The sequence below is a fragment of the Arachis hypogaea genome, chromosome 8 (genome assembly GCF_003086295.3).
Source record: "Arachis hypogaea cultivar Tifrunner chromosome 8, arahy.Tifrunner.gnm2.J5K5, whole genome shotgun sequence".
NCBI lineage: Eukaryota > Viridiplantae > Streptophyta > Magnoliopsida > Fabales > Fabaceae > Arachis > Arachis hypogaea.
The window spans coordinates 35,571,872-35,593,383 of NC_092043.1; the positions used below are offsets into that span (position 1 = coordinate 35,571,872).

The 21,512-nt window shown below is 31.3% G+C and overlaps 2 protein-coding genes across 3 annotated transcripts; one reads left to right on the forward strand and one right to left on the reverse strand.

The window, feature by feature from the left end:
- Positions 1–12,008: 12,008 nt before the first annotated feature.
- LOC112707218 (probable WRKY transcription factor 69) lies at positions 12,009–15,079 on the forward strand. 2 transcript variants are annotated; one of them, XM_025758875.3, is made up of 3 exons: positions 12,009–12,477; positions 12,592–12,735; positions 14,328–15,079. In XM_025758875.3, exons 1-3 carry the CDS (start codon positions 12,332–12,334, stop codon positions 14,869–14,871), a joined length of 834 nt encoding a protein of 277 aa, XP_025614660.1. In that variant the 5' UTR covers positions 12,009–12,331; the 3' UTR covers positions 14,872–15,079. The 2 variants fall into 2 exon arrangements, with proteins under 2 accessions (XP_025614660.1, XP_025614659.1); XM_025758874.3 differs by having other exon boundaries at positions 12,082–12,477; positions 12,568–12,735.
- A 608-nt stretch (positions 15,080–15,687) lies between these two features.
- LOC112707219 (ras-related protein Rab11D) lies at positions 15,688–18,673 on the reverse strand. Its single transcript, XM_025758876.3, has 2 exons — positions 17,826–18,673; positions 15,688–16,359 (listed from the first exon to the last, which is right to left on the reverse strand). Exons 1-2 carry the CDS (start codon positions 18,044–18,046, stop codon positions 15,924–15,926), a joined length of 657 nt encoding a protein of 218 aa, XP_025614661.1. The 5' UTR covers positions 18,047–18,673; the 3' UTR covers positions 15,688–15,923.
- Positions 18,674–21,512: the final 2,839 nt, after the last annotated feature.

A 21,512-nucleotide genomic window follows, 5' to 3' on the forward strand; every position in this document is an offset into this window, starting at 1 on the left:
TTGACACAGTCAGCCCAGCCATCACAGTCAGCACAGTCGGCATAGTCAGTCCAGCCATCACAGGGAGATTTTGGACACCCTTCAACACTGAATTAATACACTCGACAAGGTTCGTCATCATGTGGCCGCATCGATGTCCCTCGTCAAATGTCAGTACCCAGTTCTTAACTCCAATGGCATCGCACCACCGGACATATGCCTCGCCTCGCTCTTGCAACATCTTATAGTTGATGTTGTACTCTTCCACTGTCCTTGAATACCCTATGTTGATAATAAATTTTTGTAAGTGCAAGACTTTGAATGCCCTTAAGAAGTTGATTCCGATGTGCCTAATACAAAACATTCACCATGCTCTTGGAGATTGTCAATCACCTCCGGAATGATATACTGATACTCGGATTGACTTATGTCGATCTGCGATTATACCCACCCCGTCTCTTCTAACAACATGCCTTCGTAAATTACAGAGAAAAAAATGTCACGCCTCAGTGGTCTCCCCCTTCACGAGGACAAAAGCAATAGGCACAATGTTCTAATTTCCATCTTATGCCACAGCAACCAAAAGTGCACCTTTGTATTTTTTGTAAAGGTGTGTTCTGTCAACCTAAACCAGAGGCTTGTAGTGTTTGAACATTCTAATTCATGGATTAAAACTCCAAAATATGCGGTGAAGTATTTTGACACCATCTGCCTCCTCACTCCCGTTATACAATGGTTGTGTTTCTATTTGGACAATTGAGCCACGTATCTTTTTAACTATGACCGAGAACCACCATAGCAATGCTTGGTAAGAATCTTCCTAAACACCAAAAACTTTGGCTATGGATTTTTGCTTTGTCAACCAAGCCTTTTGGTAACTGTTGGTGTAGTTGAACTTTGACTAGACTTCCGCAATTATAGATTTCACCTTCATAGACGGGTCGAGCTCAACCAATTGCCTTATAGCCTCAGCATCTGTGTTTGAGTCCAACTTTGAATGATCTTGTGAAATCATTCCCGTGTTGCAAGTGTGCCTACCATTGTATCTTTGTATTCAACAATCTTTTTTCCGTATCAAGCTGGTTCGGATAAGTCAAGCCCACCCACGACCGTACGAATTGCATTTGGCATAGAACTTCTGTGGCTTGGGCTCATAGACATTGTAGTCAACTCCTTTAGTGATAGTGTAACTTCTAATTGCTGTGACGACCAAATTTCTAGAACTACATTCCATTCTGATCCTGAACTCCCCATCCTCATGATCAGCAGCACCTACACACAGAAAAAAAAAATCGTCACTCATTAGTCCATCCAAAATATAAATTAAGGAAAACATATTATTCGCTATCACTGTTTATTCCTTCGTACACTTCAGCTCTATCATCTTCTAAATCTTAATCATGTTGAATCACATCTTCCTCTATATTTTCAAACTCAACATATAGCTTACTCTTTGGTTGTCGCACCTGAGTTTGTCAGTGAATATGGAACATATTCTGCATATTTGCTTCATCAATGGTCGGCATAATATCAAACTATATTATACCACCAAATACTATAAAGGGATTTCGGTACAGAATATTGCTCACTTTTCTCAATATATTGTTCTCCAAGCTTTGACAAAGACTGTTCTAAAGCTCTATAAACGTCATGGTGTATAGAACCACAAACGAAAATGGATTCTCACACACAAAACTCACACCCTCATGAGTATTCTGTATAATCTCACCATTGTGATACGCCACCAAATTTGAGGTACCCTCCATCACACCAGAAACACACTAAAACAACTCTCCTCTTTACAATGAAATTATACCGAACTTTTTCTTATACAGGGAGAGCACTCAACACGCAGACCACGTGTTACATCGCCAACGAATTAGAGTGGGACATGTATGCAACACGCCCTCCACGTGCTGAGTCAACACGCCCTCTATGTATTGCAGCTGCCCAACCAGACACGTCCACTAATCTGCAAATATACCAAATGCCTTCATTTTCAATAAAAACACTAAAATATTATGAAAAATAAGCCTCATTATCATGATATTACTCCTTCAAAATATTTAAATTGATAAAAAGAGATAATATAAATGGTTATATCTCTATTATTTCCTTTTAAACAAGAGTCTTTTTGAGTTTGTTTGATTTTTTACATGGATCTTCTTTACTTTTTTTAATTTGTCTTATGCTATTTTTTTCTTCTTTTGGATTTACCAAGGATCAACTTCTAAATCTTTTGAATATAGAGTTCTAATACCATATCCTGATACCACTTGTCTCAAAATTTTAAACTGATAGAAGGAGATAACATGAATAGTTATGTATCTAATAATTATAAAATATTAAGTATAATTTAATGGGTCAAATTTCATTAAATGAAAAATTTGTAAATTAAAAAATAAAAATTAAATTTTTAAATTAAAATAATAAATTTATATATTATAAAAATTATAAATTCAATAATAATTAATTTCTTAATTCATCACTTTATTAATCTTTTCATGAGTTTAATTTTGATGCATTGACAATGTAAAATGTTTTATACAGTCGTGTAATCACAACTGTTCCCTTGGATAACCATTCACGCAGTCAATGTAAAAGGTATTTATTTTTGTTAATATGACATTATATAATTGAATGCACGTAAAAAATAGTTTTACACTGACAGTGCATCAAAATTAAATTTATCTTTTCATTTACAAAGTTTTAATGTAATTATACCATACAGAACCAAGTTGGGTTGGTCTGATGGTTAGTTAACTAGTTCGCTTAAGTAAATATTAGGGATTCAAATCTTGCTTTATGCATGCAATAAGCCATTAGTCAACAAAAAACCATTATATAAAATTCTAATTATAAATTAGTCCTTAACTTGTTAGATTGAGAAATACATTGGTTAACCAAAAAATTATACCATACTTAATTTTATCACTTCCTTAAAGATGAGAAACACTGCTTTTTTAAATGTTAAAACCATCACCATATACTTAATTTTTTATTTTATAATTTTAAAATAAATATTAAAGACAATGTCATGGCCTCTCCGTGTATGTGCACGATTCATTGATTCTCCTGCTTTTCCAAGATTTCAATCATGGCACTACATACCATGTCTTCTTTTTTAACATTATTTGCCTACGTAAAGATACAAAGCTCCTATCAAACTTAAGCTTACATCAATTAAGTAAGCACATGTCTTATTAAAATATTTGATACATTTATTTTTTTCTTTTCTCCTGCCTTTTTTGGTCCGTAAACAATTTCTAGGTTTGGTTTGAAAGGTACAAGAAAGTTTATAAGACTTAGTATAAGTTACAAAAGTTCCTCCTTGGAGGTAGGAGTTCTCTTCGCTTGTTAACTGTTTTTAATAAATAATCTATAATTATCTTCATAAGCGCTTGTTAAAACCTAGGAGTAAGTTTCCGCTTTCATGGTAAACAGTATCCAATATACCTAAACTTCAATAATAAATCAAAGATTTTAATTTTAATGTATTGATACCAACACGATAAAAATAGGCTGAGTCAAGCCAAATTTTACTAGTTTTAACGAGTTTGACTTATATTATAAATGGTAATTTTTATGGTGTCTTTTACTATGGTGTTTAAATTGTCTAACTTAATTTTAAAAGTAAAAAATAAAATGTTTAAAACAAAAAGTAAAATATTTAAAATTTATTAAATATTATCTATTTGTCTTTTTTGGTAAATTAGACATAATCTCAAAAGCACAATAGTATTCACTATTATAAATAGATAGTTTAAGTTTAGGCATGTTACTTCTCATAAATTTTTTTCATACTTGAGTCTACTTTATTTAAAATCTGACAAGCCAATGACTAAAAAAATATTTTGACGAGTTGGTCCAATGAGTTTCGTAGACTTTTTTTAAAGTCTATAATCTAACATTTTTAACTAATAGACTTTACAAAAAAATATATGTCTGATCTGTTTAATAAAACGAGTCGAGTCGAGTTAAGCTTAAAACGAGCCAAGTCACAAGTCCTATCAGGTAACCTGGCTCACTTTGTTTAATTATATTTGTTTTCTTTAGATAATTATTCATGTAATTTTGTTGATGTATCAATATATCATTAGATATACATGTAAAACTATTTGATACTGACAGTATATTAAAAATTAAAAATTAAATTTTAAAACAAAAATGTTTTTGGTTGGGACATGATCACATGAACAAAGAAAAGAATTTTTGAAGCCCAGAAATAAAGACGTAGTAAGAAATGGGCCTGATCCGTCAACAAAAAGTTCCTTCGGGTTTCCGAACGATGTCAGTCGTACGTTTTACTTCCCTCGATGCCAGCAGTTTTATTGAATTTTGGCCAGCATGTAACCAGCAGAGGAAGGTGAGCCGTTGAATAAAATCTCACACCATCAAATCATCATTAATAGCTAATTAATGGCTAATAATCACAAAAATTGCTGGCCCCTAGCATTGCTCTAATAACTATGATGAATGTGAGAAACAGTTGCTGCGCCTGTACAGTGTATCTCCACCAAAATCCTACAAAGGGAAAAAGGTAGCTTTATCTTAAAAAAAAAAACCGCACTGGCTACAATAATTAAAAATAAGAAAAAATATAGAGTATCAATATACTATCTTATCAATTTATTGTCAATAATAATTAATTATTATATTTTAAACACATGTATAAGGAGATATATCCAGAAAATACATATATAAAGACACTTTTATTAGACACAGCCATAAAAAAAATATTTTTATTAGATATATTTATAAAAATATTTTTATTAAACACAGTTATAAATAAAAGTTGGCAGAAGTTGACAAAAATATTGTTACTAACGTAGCGAAATTGTAAAAGTAATAATTAGAAGTTATAATTCATCTTTCTAATATTTTAAAAAAAATTAAAAATATAAATTAGGACTTTCAATTATCTTTTTAATGTGAATAATAAAAACTATCAACAATATTATCATACATATAAAAGACAACTTAATTATTATAATACAGATATTACATATTATATATTGATTATTTAATGAAAAATACTCTATTGTTAACAAAATTTATTATTTTTTGTTATTATATTTAACCATCAATTAATTTATTTAGTTTAATAATTCAACAATATATTTTTAATTCACATTTTTAAATATTTATTATTAATTGATAGCACAAAATGACTAATTTTCTAACATATCTCTTATTTTTTAATTAATTATTGTAATTATCTTTCTTGCTGTCTGTTTTTGTGTAGGAACAAAAAATAATTAAAAAAAAAAACAATAAAAAAAAAGGAAGGAGAGAAGGAGAGGGAGAGGATTGTACATTATTATTAGATTGAATAAATAGTCAAATTTATCTTTAAAATATTAATTATTTTTTAAATTGGTCATTAAAATTTATTTTTAATCAAATTTATCTTTTAAATATTTTAAATTAGTTGTATTCTTCTACTTTTGTTCCTGATGATATAAAAAATATTACTGACACATTAAATGATATTACAGCATATATCTAACCGTTATAATTAGTTGTTAATATAATAAATTTATGAAATTATATCAAATCAAATTTTATTTGAGGAAAATGTTAAGGTATTGATGAAATTCCTCAATTTAAAATTAATTTGATTTAATTTCATAAACTTATCATGTTCATAATCAATTAAGACTATCAGATATATATACTATAATATCATTTAACATGTCAGATTAACAAATTTTAATACGATCAACAAAAAAATTAACATAACTAATTTAAAATTAAAAAAAAAAATTAATCATTTACTCTTGTTAAATTATTACCGCTTCCTTCATAGAGTACTAAATATGATTCTCAGATAGTGAAATCTCACATGGCGAAGCAATATATAGCATAGGAGATGAAGGGTTGCCCAACGAATTGTATAGCACGTGAGAGTAAACCCTGCCGCTACTATTTATGTATATATATTTGCCCTAATTATGATCTAGTCTTTCTTTAGAGCCCAAATTTTAGCACACATAATTGGATGTAGCTTTGCTTTTGCATGCGTTATGGTTTTGTTTAATTTCTCTTCTTTTCTATATATATATTATTGATCAAATATTTAATTCAACTAATTCGACTTGTTTTGATAGGAGTTTCACTACGAAAGTAGAAATCATTCTCTAAAAATAGTATGATCAAAACTTTAGTAGTCCCTCTTCCTCAGATAATTGAATTCTCCCTCCCCTCTCTTCAATTGTTATTATATATTTTCATATATCTCATCAGTATATCACTACCATAACTACTATCTGTAATAAATTTAAGCTTGAAAATTCGGGTTTAAATAAAATATATTGAAATCTAAAGTCTCAAGTTTCAATTTTTCAACTCTTGCGGCTGCTTTGAAGAATTCATTGAAGGGCTTATTTTAGGACAACAATATGATATTTTTATAATTATATACTTAAAATCAACTATTAAAATTAATTATTAAAGTAAAATATATATTAAAATATAAAATATATATTAAAAATAAATAAAATTATACATATATTTATATATAAATATATAATAATTAATTTTTATGATTGATCTTAGTGTGTACATACATAACATTTTTAATATTATTAATATTAATTAAGTTTAACTACAATATATGTCATTTTATCACTTAAAAAGATTTTATAAAAAACATAAAATAAAAATTTATAATATATTTATTTTATATTTATTAAAATAAAATATTTAAAAGTTTTTACATAATAACAACCTTAATATATACTAATTAAAGATACATATTAACTAATAATGGATATCACTTTTGAGTTTTGACCATATCGAATCGTAGTCATAATAATTTATTATTTATTATAAACGCAAACAATATATAATTTATACCCGTACATAATATAATATACTTTTATTGTAACCACTAATTTCTTTTAAAAGTCGAACTTAATACCTTCTAGTTATATATATATATATATATATATATATATATATATATGCACATTAACATGAGGCAATATAAAATGAATACTAAATATTATATAAGAGAAAAATTCAGGTACCATTGACTTTACATAAAGTTGATACTTGAGAATTGTTAGATAAAAATTTAATCAAATCAATTAAATTATCTAACGACTCTCAAATATCAACTTCCCGTGAAGTCGACTGCACCTGAATTTCGACCGTTATATTAACCTATTACCGTTTTTGTTTTGATAGTCTACCTCTCCGATCCTTTCCCCGTCGTTAATTAATTTATGCTACAATATAATAAGTCAGCAAATTCTTTATTGGTGGATTTATCCGAATAGCTGTAGAGATCTTAAGGTTAGATCTAGCTAACATATTCATTTTTTTTTCTATCATTTTATTTACAGTGAATATCTCATTCGGTCCTAATAATTATTTTGAAAAGACAATGAGATTCTCAAAAAAAAATATCAAATCTGATTTTTGATATTTTTTTGGGAATTGATTAACTTTTGTATAAAAAAAATAACCTAAATTTTTTTGGCACAGAAACTTCGTTGTCTTTTCGAAGTAATTGTAAAGGGTTGGGTTGGAATTTTTTTTGTTAAGGTTCTCATTATCTTTTAAAATAATTGTCAGAAACTATTTTGAATTTTATTTTTGAATGAATGCATGGGAAAACTTGTAAAAAAAAATACAAATGAAATTATCATTTTCATTTTTTTATTAAAAATAGAAAAACTTAAATTCACAATTTTTTAGATGAGTATAAAAAATTATGTCATTTGAATTATAATTTATTAGTAATTATCATATTGTTCTTGTTTGGGAAACAAATTCTTATTTAATATCCTGCTGCGCTTTGGCATTTTATTCCTTTCGTATTAAATTGCATAAAATTAAAATAATGAATCTTTTTCTTCAGCGTAAAAAAAAGGGCTAGATTATCATAAAATAGCAAGACTTTTCAAATTGTTTGATGTCATTCTTATCCAAATGTGATGCAATGCAAGGCAACGATAAAAAAATTGTTAAGTGATTAATATTTTTTCTTGTATTTGCTTTATATTTTAGTTAATCTTAGTCATTTTTTTTTTAATTTTTTTTCTAAAAATATTGACCATCTAAAATATTTTAAAAGGAATTCGACGAAATAATTGTTAAATTAATAAAAATATAAAATAATCTTAATTAACTCATCTCCAACTTCTATGAGCTTTCCAATAATGCATTGCGATCTATGCCAAAGTCCAAACAGAATTAGGTAGATTTCAATACCATTTGATTTAAAATTAATTATTTTCTTATTTAATTCATCACCCACCTTGTCCAAGGAAAAAAACAAATAAGCTCTTGCTTAACCAAATCACTATTTTAATACCAATGGATCACAATGTATGCTAAAATTAATATATGTTGTATGCATGTCAGACGACCTAGCATTTTAATAATTGATCATAATAACAATGTTATTATAAAGTACCTAAGAAAAATAATGACATGATATAATAAATGACCAGCTGGCATACTTATAAGATAAGATTGCAACAGTTTAATGATTAATTATACATTAGTTAGACCAGAGGAAAATTAAACTAATTAAATCCAAGCGAAAGAATATCGGAGTAATTATAATTATAAAATCACAATAAATAGATAGATATAGAAAAGATCTCTAAATTTATTTATAAAATAATTTCTTTGAGAATTTACTCTGAAATAACTATATATATTATTTAGCAATCCAGTTCATGATATACCTACATATACCTTGCATAAATATAACCAAAATAAATTAAGAAAAAAAGGCATTTGTTTTCTCTATTTATTTATAATTTAATTATAGTAGTGACAAAATTAAAATATTTTTAAAATTATTAAAAAGAAAAATAAACAAAAAGGAATTCGAGATAAAATTAAAGCTTCCTATCTTAAACATGATATATTGGAGGAAAAAACAATAACTATCTTTCAAATTTCAAATAACGTTGTTTTCAATGAAATTATAATCTACGTACTAGATAAGAGTTCCATGGCATTAATGTATTTTAGGCTCAATCTCAATCCTATGGGCTATTAGTAATTTAGTAGAGTGAGAATCTTATATTACTACTCTCTTACGAAGAGTGAAAAGGGTTCAAGACAAAGCAAAATAAAATAGAAAATATCTGTGGATATTAAAACATGGTTACTACTCTTGATACATATATGTCCTTATTAATTGGTACTGACTGAAGTGGTGTTACAATATACTAATGTAGAATCATCCCATATTTGTTGAATGACAAATAATGTCTTTTCTTTGTTGACTAATAATTATAATAATCTCATATTTAAGTTTTGATGAAAGAAATAAAAATCAACATTTTTTAAAGAGGTGATTTTTAGCCAACTCAGTTAGCCATGGTAAAAATCTCCTTTTTAAAACCCTAGCCATGGTAAAATAGATGTTTATTATTTAACTTTAGTTTTTTTGGTCGGAACAAATTAAGGAATTGGGTTGTTTGTGAAAATAGGAAAAAAATTGTAAAATGAAACTTCTTTGAGAACTCTTGTAATTTGCAAAAAGGAAAGTACGAGAAGCTAATGAAATATTTATACAATGTGTACAATAAAGGTTTATGGAGTATTAGAGATATAATTATTAGTGTTATATTTTTTTATCAGTTGAAGCTTTTGGGATGAGTGGTATCATGACATGGTATTAAAGCGCTAGATCCGAAAGGTTAAGAGTTTGATCTTTGGTGAACCCAAAAATTAAACTAATTTTTCGAGAAGATGTTTATTATCCCTTGTACTCGGATGGTTATTCTAAATAGTATATGGGATGTTCATTTTATAACTCAATAGCTATTGTACACATTGTACAAATAGTCCATTGTCTCCTTAGCGGAATCCTTGCAAAAATGACGTTATCATGGTTTAATTGATTTTGTTTTCAAAACTCAAATTAAATAAATTATTAATGTTAATCATAATAAAATAATTGAGATTCTCTAATACGAGGTAGTTGTTGATTAAAAATCACTTTTAAGAAATTGTTTTTTATAAAATTTGAATTAATTATCTGACCATGATTATTACTTTTGATAATAAGAAGATACATGTGATTTTAATTAAAAACAAAATGCTAATATAGAATAAAGTTTTACTTTTACACTATATCTATAAATAAAAATATTATATGCACATTAAAAATTAGATAATATATATATATACTATGTTTAATTTATTTTTAATATATTTTATATTTTAACATATATTATTATATTTTATACTAGTAAGTAATTTGATAGATAATTTTTAACGTACTAATAACATAATTTATCTATAAATTAAATACATGGTATGTTAAGTGTAAAATGGAGCGGAATTAATCAATAAGCAAGAAAGTGAGCAATTAATAATTCTAAATTCTATATAGTGTAATTATTTAGTTCTTTCTCATTTTTTATTTTAAATTAGAGTGAGACTCAAATATAAAATCTCTAGAGAGACTATATCTTTTTATTTAACTTTGAAACAAAACTCAAATTTCATCTTGTTAGCTAGATTATGATACTCCATCACAATACAGCCTTGTTCCATTCATTTCCTTCCCATTTTATTCTATTTTTACTATTTTCTTTTCCGTGTATTATTGGACGAGAAACCAAAAAATACAAATGAAGTATATATGTAACAACAACACCTGGTTATAAAATTAACTGTAGTGGCACACGGTTTAGTAAACTCAACCATGTTTTAATACAACTTTTTCTTAAATTACAGTGTGACCATGATACATGAGAGTCTAACACATCATAATTAAGATTTCTAGTTATGGTTATGAGACAAAATGACTTTAATAATTAAGCATATCCAACAAATTAAATCAATTCAACTAAAACCCTTTAACTCGGACACCAAAAAAAAAAAAAAAAAAACCTTTAACTCCACACACACACACGTACACTTCTAAATAAATCTTATATTTTTTTTCCCTCTAAACCCGATGCAGACATATAAAATGGAAGAAAAAAACACAATATGTTAAACAAGAAAATGTGATAGCCATACTACCTTATAGGGTATTTTTTTTCTCATTATACTGTAGTAATTTTTGTACGTTAACATGCATGTCTGTACTTTTTGAGTTTAATTTATACGATTTTACAATGTAAAATTTTTTATAATATCTAGTTAAATATTTTTACTTATATAGGAACATATATAGTTTTAAAAAAAATTCTGTATAAGATGTGAAACTGTGAATAACTTTATTAAATATATATATTATTAGTTCCTTTTTATGGCTTTATTGATTAAATTTTCTTATAGACATACGTATGAAATTTGGTACCACTTTTTTTTTTTTGGTCAAATTAATGATTGATCATAGAAACATAATTAATTTGTCCACACGCGTAAGAGCGAACAAGTGCTAACTCCCACACGATTTATTTTGTTTGTTCCTCTCACAAACACAAAGTGTCGGATGAAAACAAAATGTATGTGAACTACTAAAGGATACAAAAAAGAAAAGGTGAAAGCTTTAATTTTATTCTCAAATCTTTTAAGGAAGCCGATTATATATAAACACTCATTGTTAGCTTCAATCACCGAGGTTAAAAGGCGCACTTTATCTTCTTAATTATACATTTTATTTTGAAAAGAGAATGTAAAAGCTATAGGCACATACACTACTAGTGAGTAGTGAGTTAGTGACTATATACATAATTATTAACGTATATAATATTTTGGCCTCGCTTTAACCCTCTGAATTTGGACGCCCTGCCACCAAACACAACATACACAATGTGAAAACACGACAAAAAAAGATGCAAATGTGCAACACTACTACACGCATTAATTAACACATTTTCTACTAAGAATTACTAACCCTAATATTATTATAGCAATTAAATACATACATATAATAATATACACACGCAAACACATATAGGGTAGTAATAGTATGTAATGAGAGATTCATCAACCAATGAAATGAATGAAAAACTCTTGTTTAACCAATTAGCATTAACCCACACCCCAATCAAATAAATAATGTTTTTAATTGGTATTTTGCTTGCACGTCCACAATAAACAAATTAAAACTCTTATTGTGCCAATCTGTCACCATGGCGGCTCATATATTAAACAACAACCCCACCCCCACCCGTTTCTCCTCTCTCACTCTCACCCTCTTCCCACTAATAACAATTCCCTCACCACCACCGCTTCTCCGGCCAACCACCACCTCTTTTTCCGGCGAGCCCATCACTTCTAGCACCCAACAACACCAACTCATATACAGTAGAGAAGATGCATATGTAAGAGTTTGTGTATTATATATAATATAAAATATATATATATATATATATATATATCAAACCCATACAACAAGATTCACAATAATTCGAAGCCCATCATGTACCGTAGAATCAACACCCGACCATTATACGTGGCTGACATAGAGGACCAGGAGAACGAGCCCGAGCCCGCATCAGAAGCCGGGCCTGCTTCTCCTTCCTCAGGTGATGACACAAAATTTGAAGCACCATCACCTAAGAAAAGGTTTCACTTTATTCTTTTCCTTAATTTTCTGTATTATTATTATTATATTTTTAGTTTTCTGTTGAATTGGGAAGTTAATAACCGTTGAAGGGGGTTTCATGATACGGTACGTAGGAGGGAGATGAAGAAGAGAGTGGTCACAATACCGATCGGTGACGTGGACGGATCTAAGAGCAAAGGAGAATCATATCCACCGTCCGATTCATGGGCCTGGAGGAAGTACGGCCAGAAGCCCATCAAAGGCTCACCTTACCCAAGGTACTACATACTACTAATTATTATTACTAATCTCATGCTACCCTTAATTACCTTCCTTAATCATCAATTTCTCAGCTTAATTAAGTAATTAGCCATGTTTAAGCTATCAACATAATTAAACTACTAAAGGCTAATGCAGATTGTTTTTGGAGTAATTAAGAACCGGGAATTTGGATGTTAATTAAAGAATTAAGGATGGTAATTAGAAACTTGATGTGTATGCTGGAGTGTTGCGGCGGTTGTCGGTGGTGCCGGCGAAGAGAAACATTTTGTGCAGGCGGCTGAGCTAAAATGCGCCATGTGTGGTGTTGTGGTGGGTAGTTAGAACTTAGAACTTAGAAACTTGGGTTGTTGTGATGCTGCAGCACGCGCGGGCTCTGAACCGCGTTTCCGTCACGCAATAATAATTTAAGTATTAAAATATGACCGATTGGAAGCCGTCATTATCTAAGTTTGATATTTTGGTTTTTCGAAGAAGAGTTCATTTTTTTAATAGAAAGTGATTTGCGTTTCCACGAATATGAACGTTTCAACTTGGAAGTTTCAACTTTAACCAAGTAGGTTGTTGGAAGTTATGAGTTTTTGTGTGTGGCTAAGGGCATATATCATATGTGCTTCTGCATGTATTATGTACTTGAAAAGTTTTTTTCCTCTTGCAGAATTGCATTTAATTTTTTAGGGAAACAATATAATTTGGAAAATTTGACTCTGAACTTTAATTCAAGTTTGTGTAAACGGTATTAAATAGATGACATTTTTAACAATAGGTATAAGACTATAAGCATATTATTTTAGGAAATGAAGGATGCACAAGCTAGCGCTGAGGTGCTGTGTTTGAGAAACACGCGCAAGCTTCGGATACGTTGAAACTTGAAAGAAGAAACCGATCCATGAAAGTGCCATTTTCTAGTCTATTGGATTGTCCGTTTGTCATCCAGTCCACATCACTCTTCATTGTTCTTATGCTTTTCCACAAACGTTTTTTCTTTTTTCATTTTTTTTGGTGACTTCACAAACGTTTTTTAATTATGCCATTAATATTTTACATGAATTATTTCGCTGAAGTAAAAAATTATTCACCCATTTTTTTTATCTAATCAAATATGTTAATTTGTAACTCTACCATACAAAAGGGGAGAAAATTCTACCAAAAAATATGTATAGTTTATAAGTCTTTTATGTTTATTTTATGTTAGTCCTTCAGTCTTATATTTATTGATGGCAAAGACATTTATCAATTATAATTACTTTAACGTGTTTATTAATGGATTATTTTATTTATTAAATATATTTTTTGGTGTCTTATTTATTAAATCTATGTAATAGTAGATAGAGTGGTTACTATTTTTTTTTATTTAACAATTTTTTTTTTTTTAGTCTTTAGATGAGTTAAATCCAAAATCTATTAATAACTTTTGTTTCTTTTGTTTTTTCTTATATACGGTAGTAGTACATTAAAAACCTTAATCAAACCCTAATAAACAATTAAACGGTAGTATAAAAAAAACCTTATCTTAAAATTAATTTATCGATTAATCATCAATCATTAATAATTAATTAATTAGTTAATTTGAATGATGTACAAATTGCAGAGGATATTACCGATGCAGCAGCTCAAAAGGGTGCCCGGCGAGGAAGCAAGTTGAACGAAGCCGTGTGTATCCCACAAAGCTCATCGTCACCTACAACTACGAACACAACCACTCTCTTCCGGTAACCAAATCCCACTCCTCCTCCTCTTCCTCCTCTTCCGCCACCATTAACGCCACCGCTACCGCCGTCACCGAAGTCGCTGTGGCCACCTCTCCCTCCGAGTCCGCCGCTGGCTTCCCGCCGGAGGATCTGACGGTATTCTCGAGCCACGTCGATCTCGACCTCTCCGGCGACTCCGCAGTACTTCTCAGCCACCACAACCACCACGGATTCGGGTGGTTCGACGACGTGGCCTCCGCCGGCGGCGTCCTGGAGAGTCCGATCTGCGGCGGCGTTGATGACATGGCGCTGACGGCGGAGGAAGAGGACGGGGAAGAGTCGCTTTTCGCCGGCCTCGGCGAGCTGCCGGAGTGCTCGGCTGTTTTCCGGAGGAGGAATATTCCAAGCGCCAGCGCGATCCAGTGCGGTGGCATCACAGGATAACAGTGAGACTGTGCTGGGAACCTTTTTCGGTTTTTGTCCAGCGATATATATTATAATATTCATGGCCTGAAAATCGTGCGCATTTAAAAAGGAAAAAAATGAGAATATAATAGAAATAAACTATCTTACGATTCATGGGATTTCTTTTCTTTTTTACCCCTTGTTTTGTACATTTGAATAAATAAATAAAAAATTGTTTAGCCGGCCACCACTTGTGCAGGATTGATTCGGAGTTATTTTTCTTGTTTTGTACAATTGAACAATGAGAAATAATCATAAAAAAAAAAAGAGAAAGAAAAGAAATGGATCTTGTATCACACATTCATTTCCCAGACTGGCGAAAAACAATTCACGAATTGCGATTTTTCATGTTATATAACCTTAGATTACCTTTATCCACGAAATAATACTAAATTGAATATCAATTAAATTGACGAAAAATTGCTTTGAGAATATTCATTTGTGGATTTATCGCCAGAAAGGGATCTATATTGTGTAAACAGGAATCAATCAGATGCATAATTAATAATTGGCAGGCTACCACTTGCGTATATTTGATCCCTCCATTCCTTTTAGTGTTTTGTACATTTGAATCGATGCACATGCACCACATTAGCAGACATGTCTAGTGGCATATAATTATATTATCCATAAAATTTCATTTTATTTAACTCTCAATAACAAAATTAGATGGATTTTCTGTTCTGCATTGCAACTTGCAAGCACAAAAGTTTTAATGAGATTTCTTATCGTTTTCCTAAGTTGCTGCCAAACACTGTCTCCATTGTTCTGAAAACTAAATCTAAAACAGTAAGATTCAAACTTCCAACTGCACTAGAATTGAATATTGCAAATAAAACTTGACCTCTACCAACTTGGGTGGATCAATTTGTTTCAAGCACGTTTTTAGAATAATCGTTTTGCAAAACATAAATGCTGCATGTGCATGGTTTGTTAACAACAATATCCAAAAACAATATGTAAAAACTAGCATTATTCTACAAGAACCTATAAGGATTCACGTGAAAGCATTTACAAGATGGCACAACCATTTAGTTTGAGCAGCATCCAAATCTCTTCAAAACCGAAGAATCCTCTTTCACATTTATTGTCTGTCCTTTAGAGGGAACGGCTGAAGTATCACTGTTGTCCCCGGCCTCGACAGCTCTCTTGCTCACTATGCGGTATATCTGAGTAAGAACCTCAGTGAATGCATTCTCAACATTGGTTGCCTCCAAAGCAGAAGTCTCCATGAAGTAGAGAGATTCCCTCTCTGCGAAAGATTTTCCATCATCTGTTGGGACGGCAATGAGGTGTCGGAGATCCGATTTGTTTCCAATTAGCATGACCACAATGTTAGGGTCTGTGTGATCCCTCAACTCTTTCAACCACCTTGAAGCATTCTCAAATGTAGAATGCCGTGTGACATCATATACAAGTAAGGCACCAACAGCTCCTCGGTAGTACGCACTGGTAATTGCTCGGTACCTATCATAGAAAATTCACAATTCAATTGAGTGGAATCGATAGTTTTTGTTAGGTTTAGCACAACAAACATCACTTCTCCAACCTGATTTGCAATGGAACTTTGTGTTCTCTAATAAATTGCAAAAGAAATTTATGGATCAATATATTCTCACTAGATATTCCACTAGAAAAATTCTTATGTTCTCTAGTCTCCAAAGTTAGAAAACATGATTCAAAACATCATAAAAGATTAGAAACACCTTGGCAGAACATATTTAACTTGTGACGACATTTCATAGAAAGAATACCAATGAGTACATGTGGCATAATATCATAACTCATAACTCATAATATCATAATATCTTCATTCTTTGTTCCTTCTTAAGTAACGATCAATATCAGTAAAGGAGGGAGGATTCCAAGTAGAAACCTGCTATCAGTAGGATACATGTTGACCAAGTAATTGCATTTGCTAAGGCCATGAATGAAGTTGCAATTGCATTTTATTCCATAATATTATTGTAGTCTTGTATGGTGTTAATGAAGTAAACTTAGAATGATAAGGCCCTGTTTTCAACTATGCAAATAAGAATACCAGAAAGAAGTGTCAATTTACAACTTCTTAAGTACCATCAATTTATTGACAAGTATCTAGTATCTACTTTTCTAATAGTTTGTGAATAATTTCAAGTGGTTGAGATATCAAAATCATTTCAAAGACTATAACACTTATATATTTCAAATAAAAAGGTATAGACAACAAAGAACGCTCTGACTAGTTTACACATAAATCAAATGGAACAAAGAAGAAACCCTCATCCAATATATCTTAGATGTCATCCGCCCAAACTCTATTTGGTGAAGGTTACAAGTATCGTATAAGCTTTAGCATATGTGTAATTCACTCAATTAGAGTTAGAAGCTGACAAAGCTGACATTCCACTGTGCTTTGTGGGAGTTGCCCTATGGTAAAGGGACAGCAGGTAGCTCAAAATTAACATGAGCATCAACTACTTTGCAAGAACCAAGCATCTTAAGTTTACGAAGAAATCAGTACAAAGGAATTGCTGGGAGGTACTTTTAGCTTCAGAAGCATGTTATACACGCAACTAACGCCCCAAAAAGGATGAGATCCATTCCATCTTGTTGCCTATCATAGCAGGGTAGTGATTGCATAATTCGGAAAAGCAGTTCAAATTATCTGAATTTTCTTTCACAAACATGTCGAGGGCAAGCATAAGCTAAGGAAATGGCATGAAACAATAATATCGCTTAACCTAGAGATCAAATCAAATCAATATGATTTACCTCTTGATAAATAACCATACTTCACAAAATCAAAGCAACAACGGGAACTTAGTAACAATCATGATCACAATCACAGCTCCAACAAAAAATAAAAAGCTTTAATTTTGTAAAATAGAGAGAGAGAGAGAGAGAGAGAGAGAGAGAGAGAGAGAGAGAGAGAGAGAGAGAGAGAGAGAGACCTTTCTTGTCCAGCGGTGTCCCAAATCTGGGCCTTGACGACCTTGGAATCAATATTCAAGGTCTTAGTAGCGAACTCAACACCTATGGTGGACTTTGACTCCAAGTTGAACTCGTTCCTGGTGAACCTGGAAAGGAGATTAGACTTGCCAACACCCGAATCGCCGATCAGAACCAGCTTGAACAGGTAATCGTACTCTTCCTCGCCTCTGTACGCGGCCATCTTCTCTTTCACACCACTCACCACTTTCAAAAGGGGTTTTACTCTCTCTGTTTTCTTTGTTGATTTGACGCTTTGTTACGGAAAGAGAGAAAAAAGAAGGGAGGGAATTTCGGGAAGGATTGTTAAGGTGGGATCAGGATCACCTACTGTACACTACACTAGAAATTAGGGATCCCCCGATTGTGGTTTTCCTCTCTTGCGTACTACTCACTACTCTCTTATGCTCCTCTGTTAGCACCTCTAACTTTTTCCCCCTAATCCCTTTTTTCTTAACATTTATTTATCCACACGTATACACTTAAATCACCAATTTAAACAAATTAACATAATCTTTTAATTATAAAATATAAATAACGTTAACTTGCGTGTCATGAAGATGCTAATTTCTATCTTTCTTTTTTTTTTTAATAAACTCTTAATATTTAAATATGCATGCTTTGTAGAATTCTAGACTGTGTACTTCAATGGTTAGTTTTAAGCCAAAGTTGGAATAGGAATAACCTATGGGACGGATCAAACTTACCACTGAATGTTTTAAGCCTATTTGAATTATAATATAACAAAGAAAAAAAAACACACTTAAAGAGGCCAAATAAACACTTTTTGTTGGTAAAGCATAATAAAGACAGAGGAAATTGAATTCAAAGTTTGGTTGACTACTAAATAAAGAATGGAATCAAGTGTTGTATCTAGAATTCACGCTTATCCAAGTCGAGTTAATTCAGTCTTTCTTATCCAGTTCATTGACTACGCATTATATTGCAAGTCAGATTTATTTCACTGATATCCTCTCATTCCTTTCTCTTCGTGACTGCAATGGATGCTGAAAACAATCAAAGCATTTCAGCGCTTCGTCATAAATGCAAATACGATGTGTTTATCAGTTTCAGAGGTACTAATACTCGCAAAGGTTTTGTTGGTCATCTTTAGAACCATCTTTCAAATATGACTAGAGTCTCCAGAAAGGAGAATCCGTTTCCTCAGAGCTAGTCCATGCAATTCAAAAGTCAAAACTCACGGGTTTCTCGTTGACTTCTCAAAATGTTACATTTGCTGACTCTCCTCTAGGTGGTGTTTGGATGAAATGGCCGTCCTAGCTGAATGCAAGAAAGAAGTGAAACAAGTACATAAGCCACTTTTTCTTCTTATTCTAGTAAAAATTCGAAACATATTCTAGAAAGACATGAATTTGTGACTTGTCACTAATATTATAAGGACTCTCTGGAAAGAATGTACTAATCTAATGGCCTTGGTGGACAAAACAATACTAGACCTACCTAAACTTTCCCTTATAAAGAAAAAAAATGCATACAGGCATCAACATGTCTTGACAATTAAGTAATCAAAACCTTGAGTTAACAAAAGTTGCAATCATTACTCGTCTATTTTCTTTTTCTCATTTGCTTGGGTGATAATTTAGTCATAATGTTTTCCCACTCTATTTCAGGAAAGAATTTGGTGAATTAAAGATATTGTTCCAACGGTAATATAGAATTGCATCATAACTCATAAGTTCTCCGGGTCTGCAGATGACTTAATCGGGATACAAAGACATGTAGAAGAATAAGAAGAACTTGTAGAGTTAAGCACCGACATGGATGGTGGTTTCCGAGTTCTAGGAATTTGGGGGATGGGTGGAATAGGAGAAACAACTCTTGCTTCTGTCTTTTATGACAGAATTTCTTATCAGTTTGACGTTATTATTTTATTGAAAACATGAGCAAATTATATTAAGATGGTGGTGCTATGGCAGTTTAAAAGCAAATTCTTTACCAAACTCTAGTAGAGGAAACTAGAGATGTACAGTTCTTTTGAGATATCCGGGATTGTAACAAATAGGCTGAATAATTTAAAGGTTCTTGTGATTTTTGACAATGTCAATCAATTAGAAGAACTAGAGGAGTTGGTTATAAAGTCACTTTGTGCAAGAAGTAGAGTAATCATAACAGGGCTATCAAATCTTCAATACCTTGATCTTAAACAGTGCAAAAGTTCATCAACGGTTCTGAGTCTATTGGAGATCTCCCAAGGCTTAGGTTCTTGAGTTTGAGAGGCTGTACGAATCTTGTTGAGACGCCCAAAAGCATTAATGATAAGGGATCTCTTGCAACTCTGTACTCTGTAGTTAAGCGGGAGCATAAAACTCATGAAGTTGAACTTGTTGCCAAGAATACAAAAGTATATGAATAAGATACTATCTAAATCTTTGATGTTTTTGGACCTAGGCTTTTGCAGCTTACATGAAATCCCTGGCGTTTTTGTTCTAAGTTCTAATTTCTAACACACTAACCAATACAACATAATGAATAGGGACAATGGCATTTCATTTTCATAATAAAATTCTAGCAGAAATTTTGGTTCTCTGATATTTTCCGACATTTTTCTCCACCTCTAACATACATTTATATACTTGTCCCTCTCCCTATTGTACTAGGATCCCAGTCACTTCCCATGCGGCTTTGACATTGTTGTTCCAGGTAGTGTCTTTCCAGAATGGTTCAGTCATCAATTTAAAGGTGACTCTATAATAAGGGTAGCAGAGTCCAATGTGAATGGCAACTGGATTGGCTTTGCCTTTTGCGCATCCTTTAAGGCAAAGGCAAAAGCTCCATTAACTTTGCAGCATCCCTTCTATCTTTCCTTTGAAACTGAAGAGGCAGAAGAAACCTTCAACCTGCCACTTGGTTTGGACATGGACATGGACAAGATTGACACCTCAGAGCATCTCTTTCGTTTATCTACGTGCATCAAAGAGTAGGAATCAGGACCCAACATCCAACTTCCCTATTATTGGTTGATTACTGATCAAGAGGAGTATGAGGATATACAGGCCAAGGCCAAAGAAAATTATCTGTCTCCCACGAACTTTTGGAACCTTTGACTAAAAATGTAGCAGTTTCAAAACATACTTTTGTTGTCTGTGGTTGTTTCGTTCACACTTGCATTTCACGAAAACTTTTTGTTATGATTTATGCAGAAGGGTGAAATTTCATCTGTTAGAAAAAGAACGATCTCAGCTTTTCAGCTGGCATGGTGCATGGGTTTGCACGTCGATGATTGAACCCGATGAAAAATATTCTCTAAATTGAGAAAGTTGGTAAAGTAAAAAAGGTGAGATTTAATTTTTATTGATTTTGTATCTTACATTATGTGTGATCTTCCACTACCTTAATTTCATGTTGGGTGGCATTCTTTGTATAAATATTTTCATGGTCATCTTCCAAAACTCTGTAATTCCATAGTCTGATCATCCATGAGTTTTTGTAACAAGGTACGTGTATGCCATCATTTATATTTATATATTTAAATTGTATTTTATGCTACATTTTTATTTTAAATGTTATTGTTATTTACTTTTGTTTTTAGTTTACCTATTTTACTTAGTTCGATTGTATTCTATTACAATTTACAACTATCAAAACAAACAACAAATACTACTAGTAACTAGACATACACCAAAAAGAAT

What these genes read in the sequence shown, in the direction of transcription:
- LOC112707218 (XM_025758874.3), top strand. Translation starts at nt 12,332, where the DNA reads ATGTACCGTAGAATCAACACCCGACCATTATACGTGGCTGACATAGAG. An exon ending in GCACCATCACCTAAGAAAAG is followed by an intron (nt 12,478 to 12,567) that starts GTTTCACTTTAT and finishes TAACCGTTGAAG; the next exon opens with GGGGTTTCATGATACGGTAC. An exon ending in AAAGGCTCACCTTACCCAAG is followed by an intron (nt 12,736 to 14,327) that starts GTACTACATACT and finishes TACAAATTGCAG; the next exon opens with AGGATATTACCGATGCAGCA.
- LOC112707219 (XM_025758876.3), bottom strand. Translation starts at nt 18,046, where the DNA reads ATGGCCGCGTACAGAGGCGAGGAAGAGTACGATTACCTGTTCAAGCTG. An exon ending in GACACCGCTGGACAAGAAAG is followed by an intron (nt 16,360 to 17,825) that starts GTCTCTCTCTCT and finishes TTTCTATGATAG; the next exon opens with GTACCGAGCAATTACCAGTG.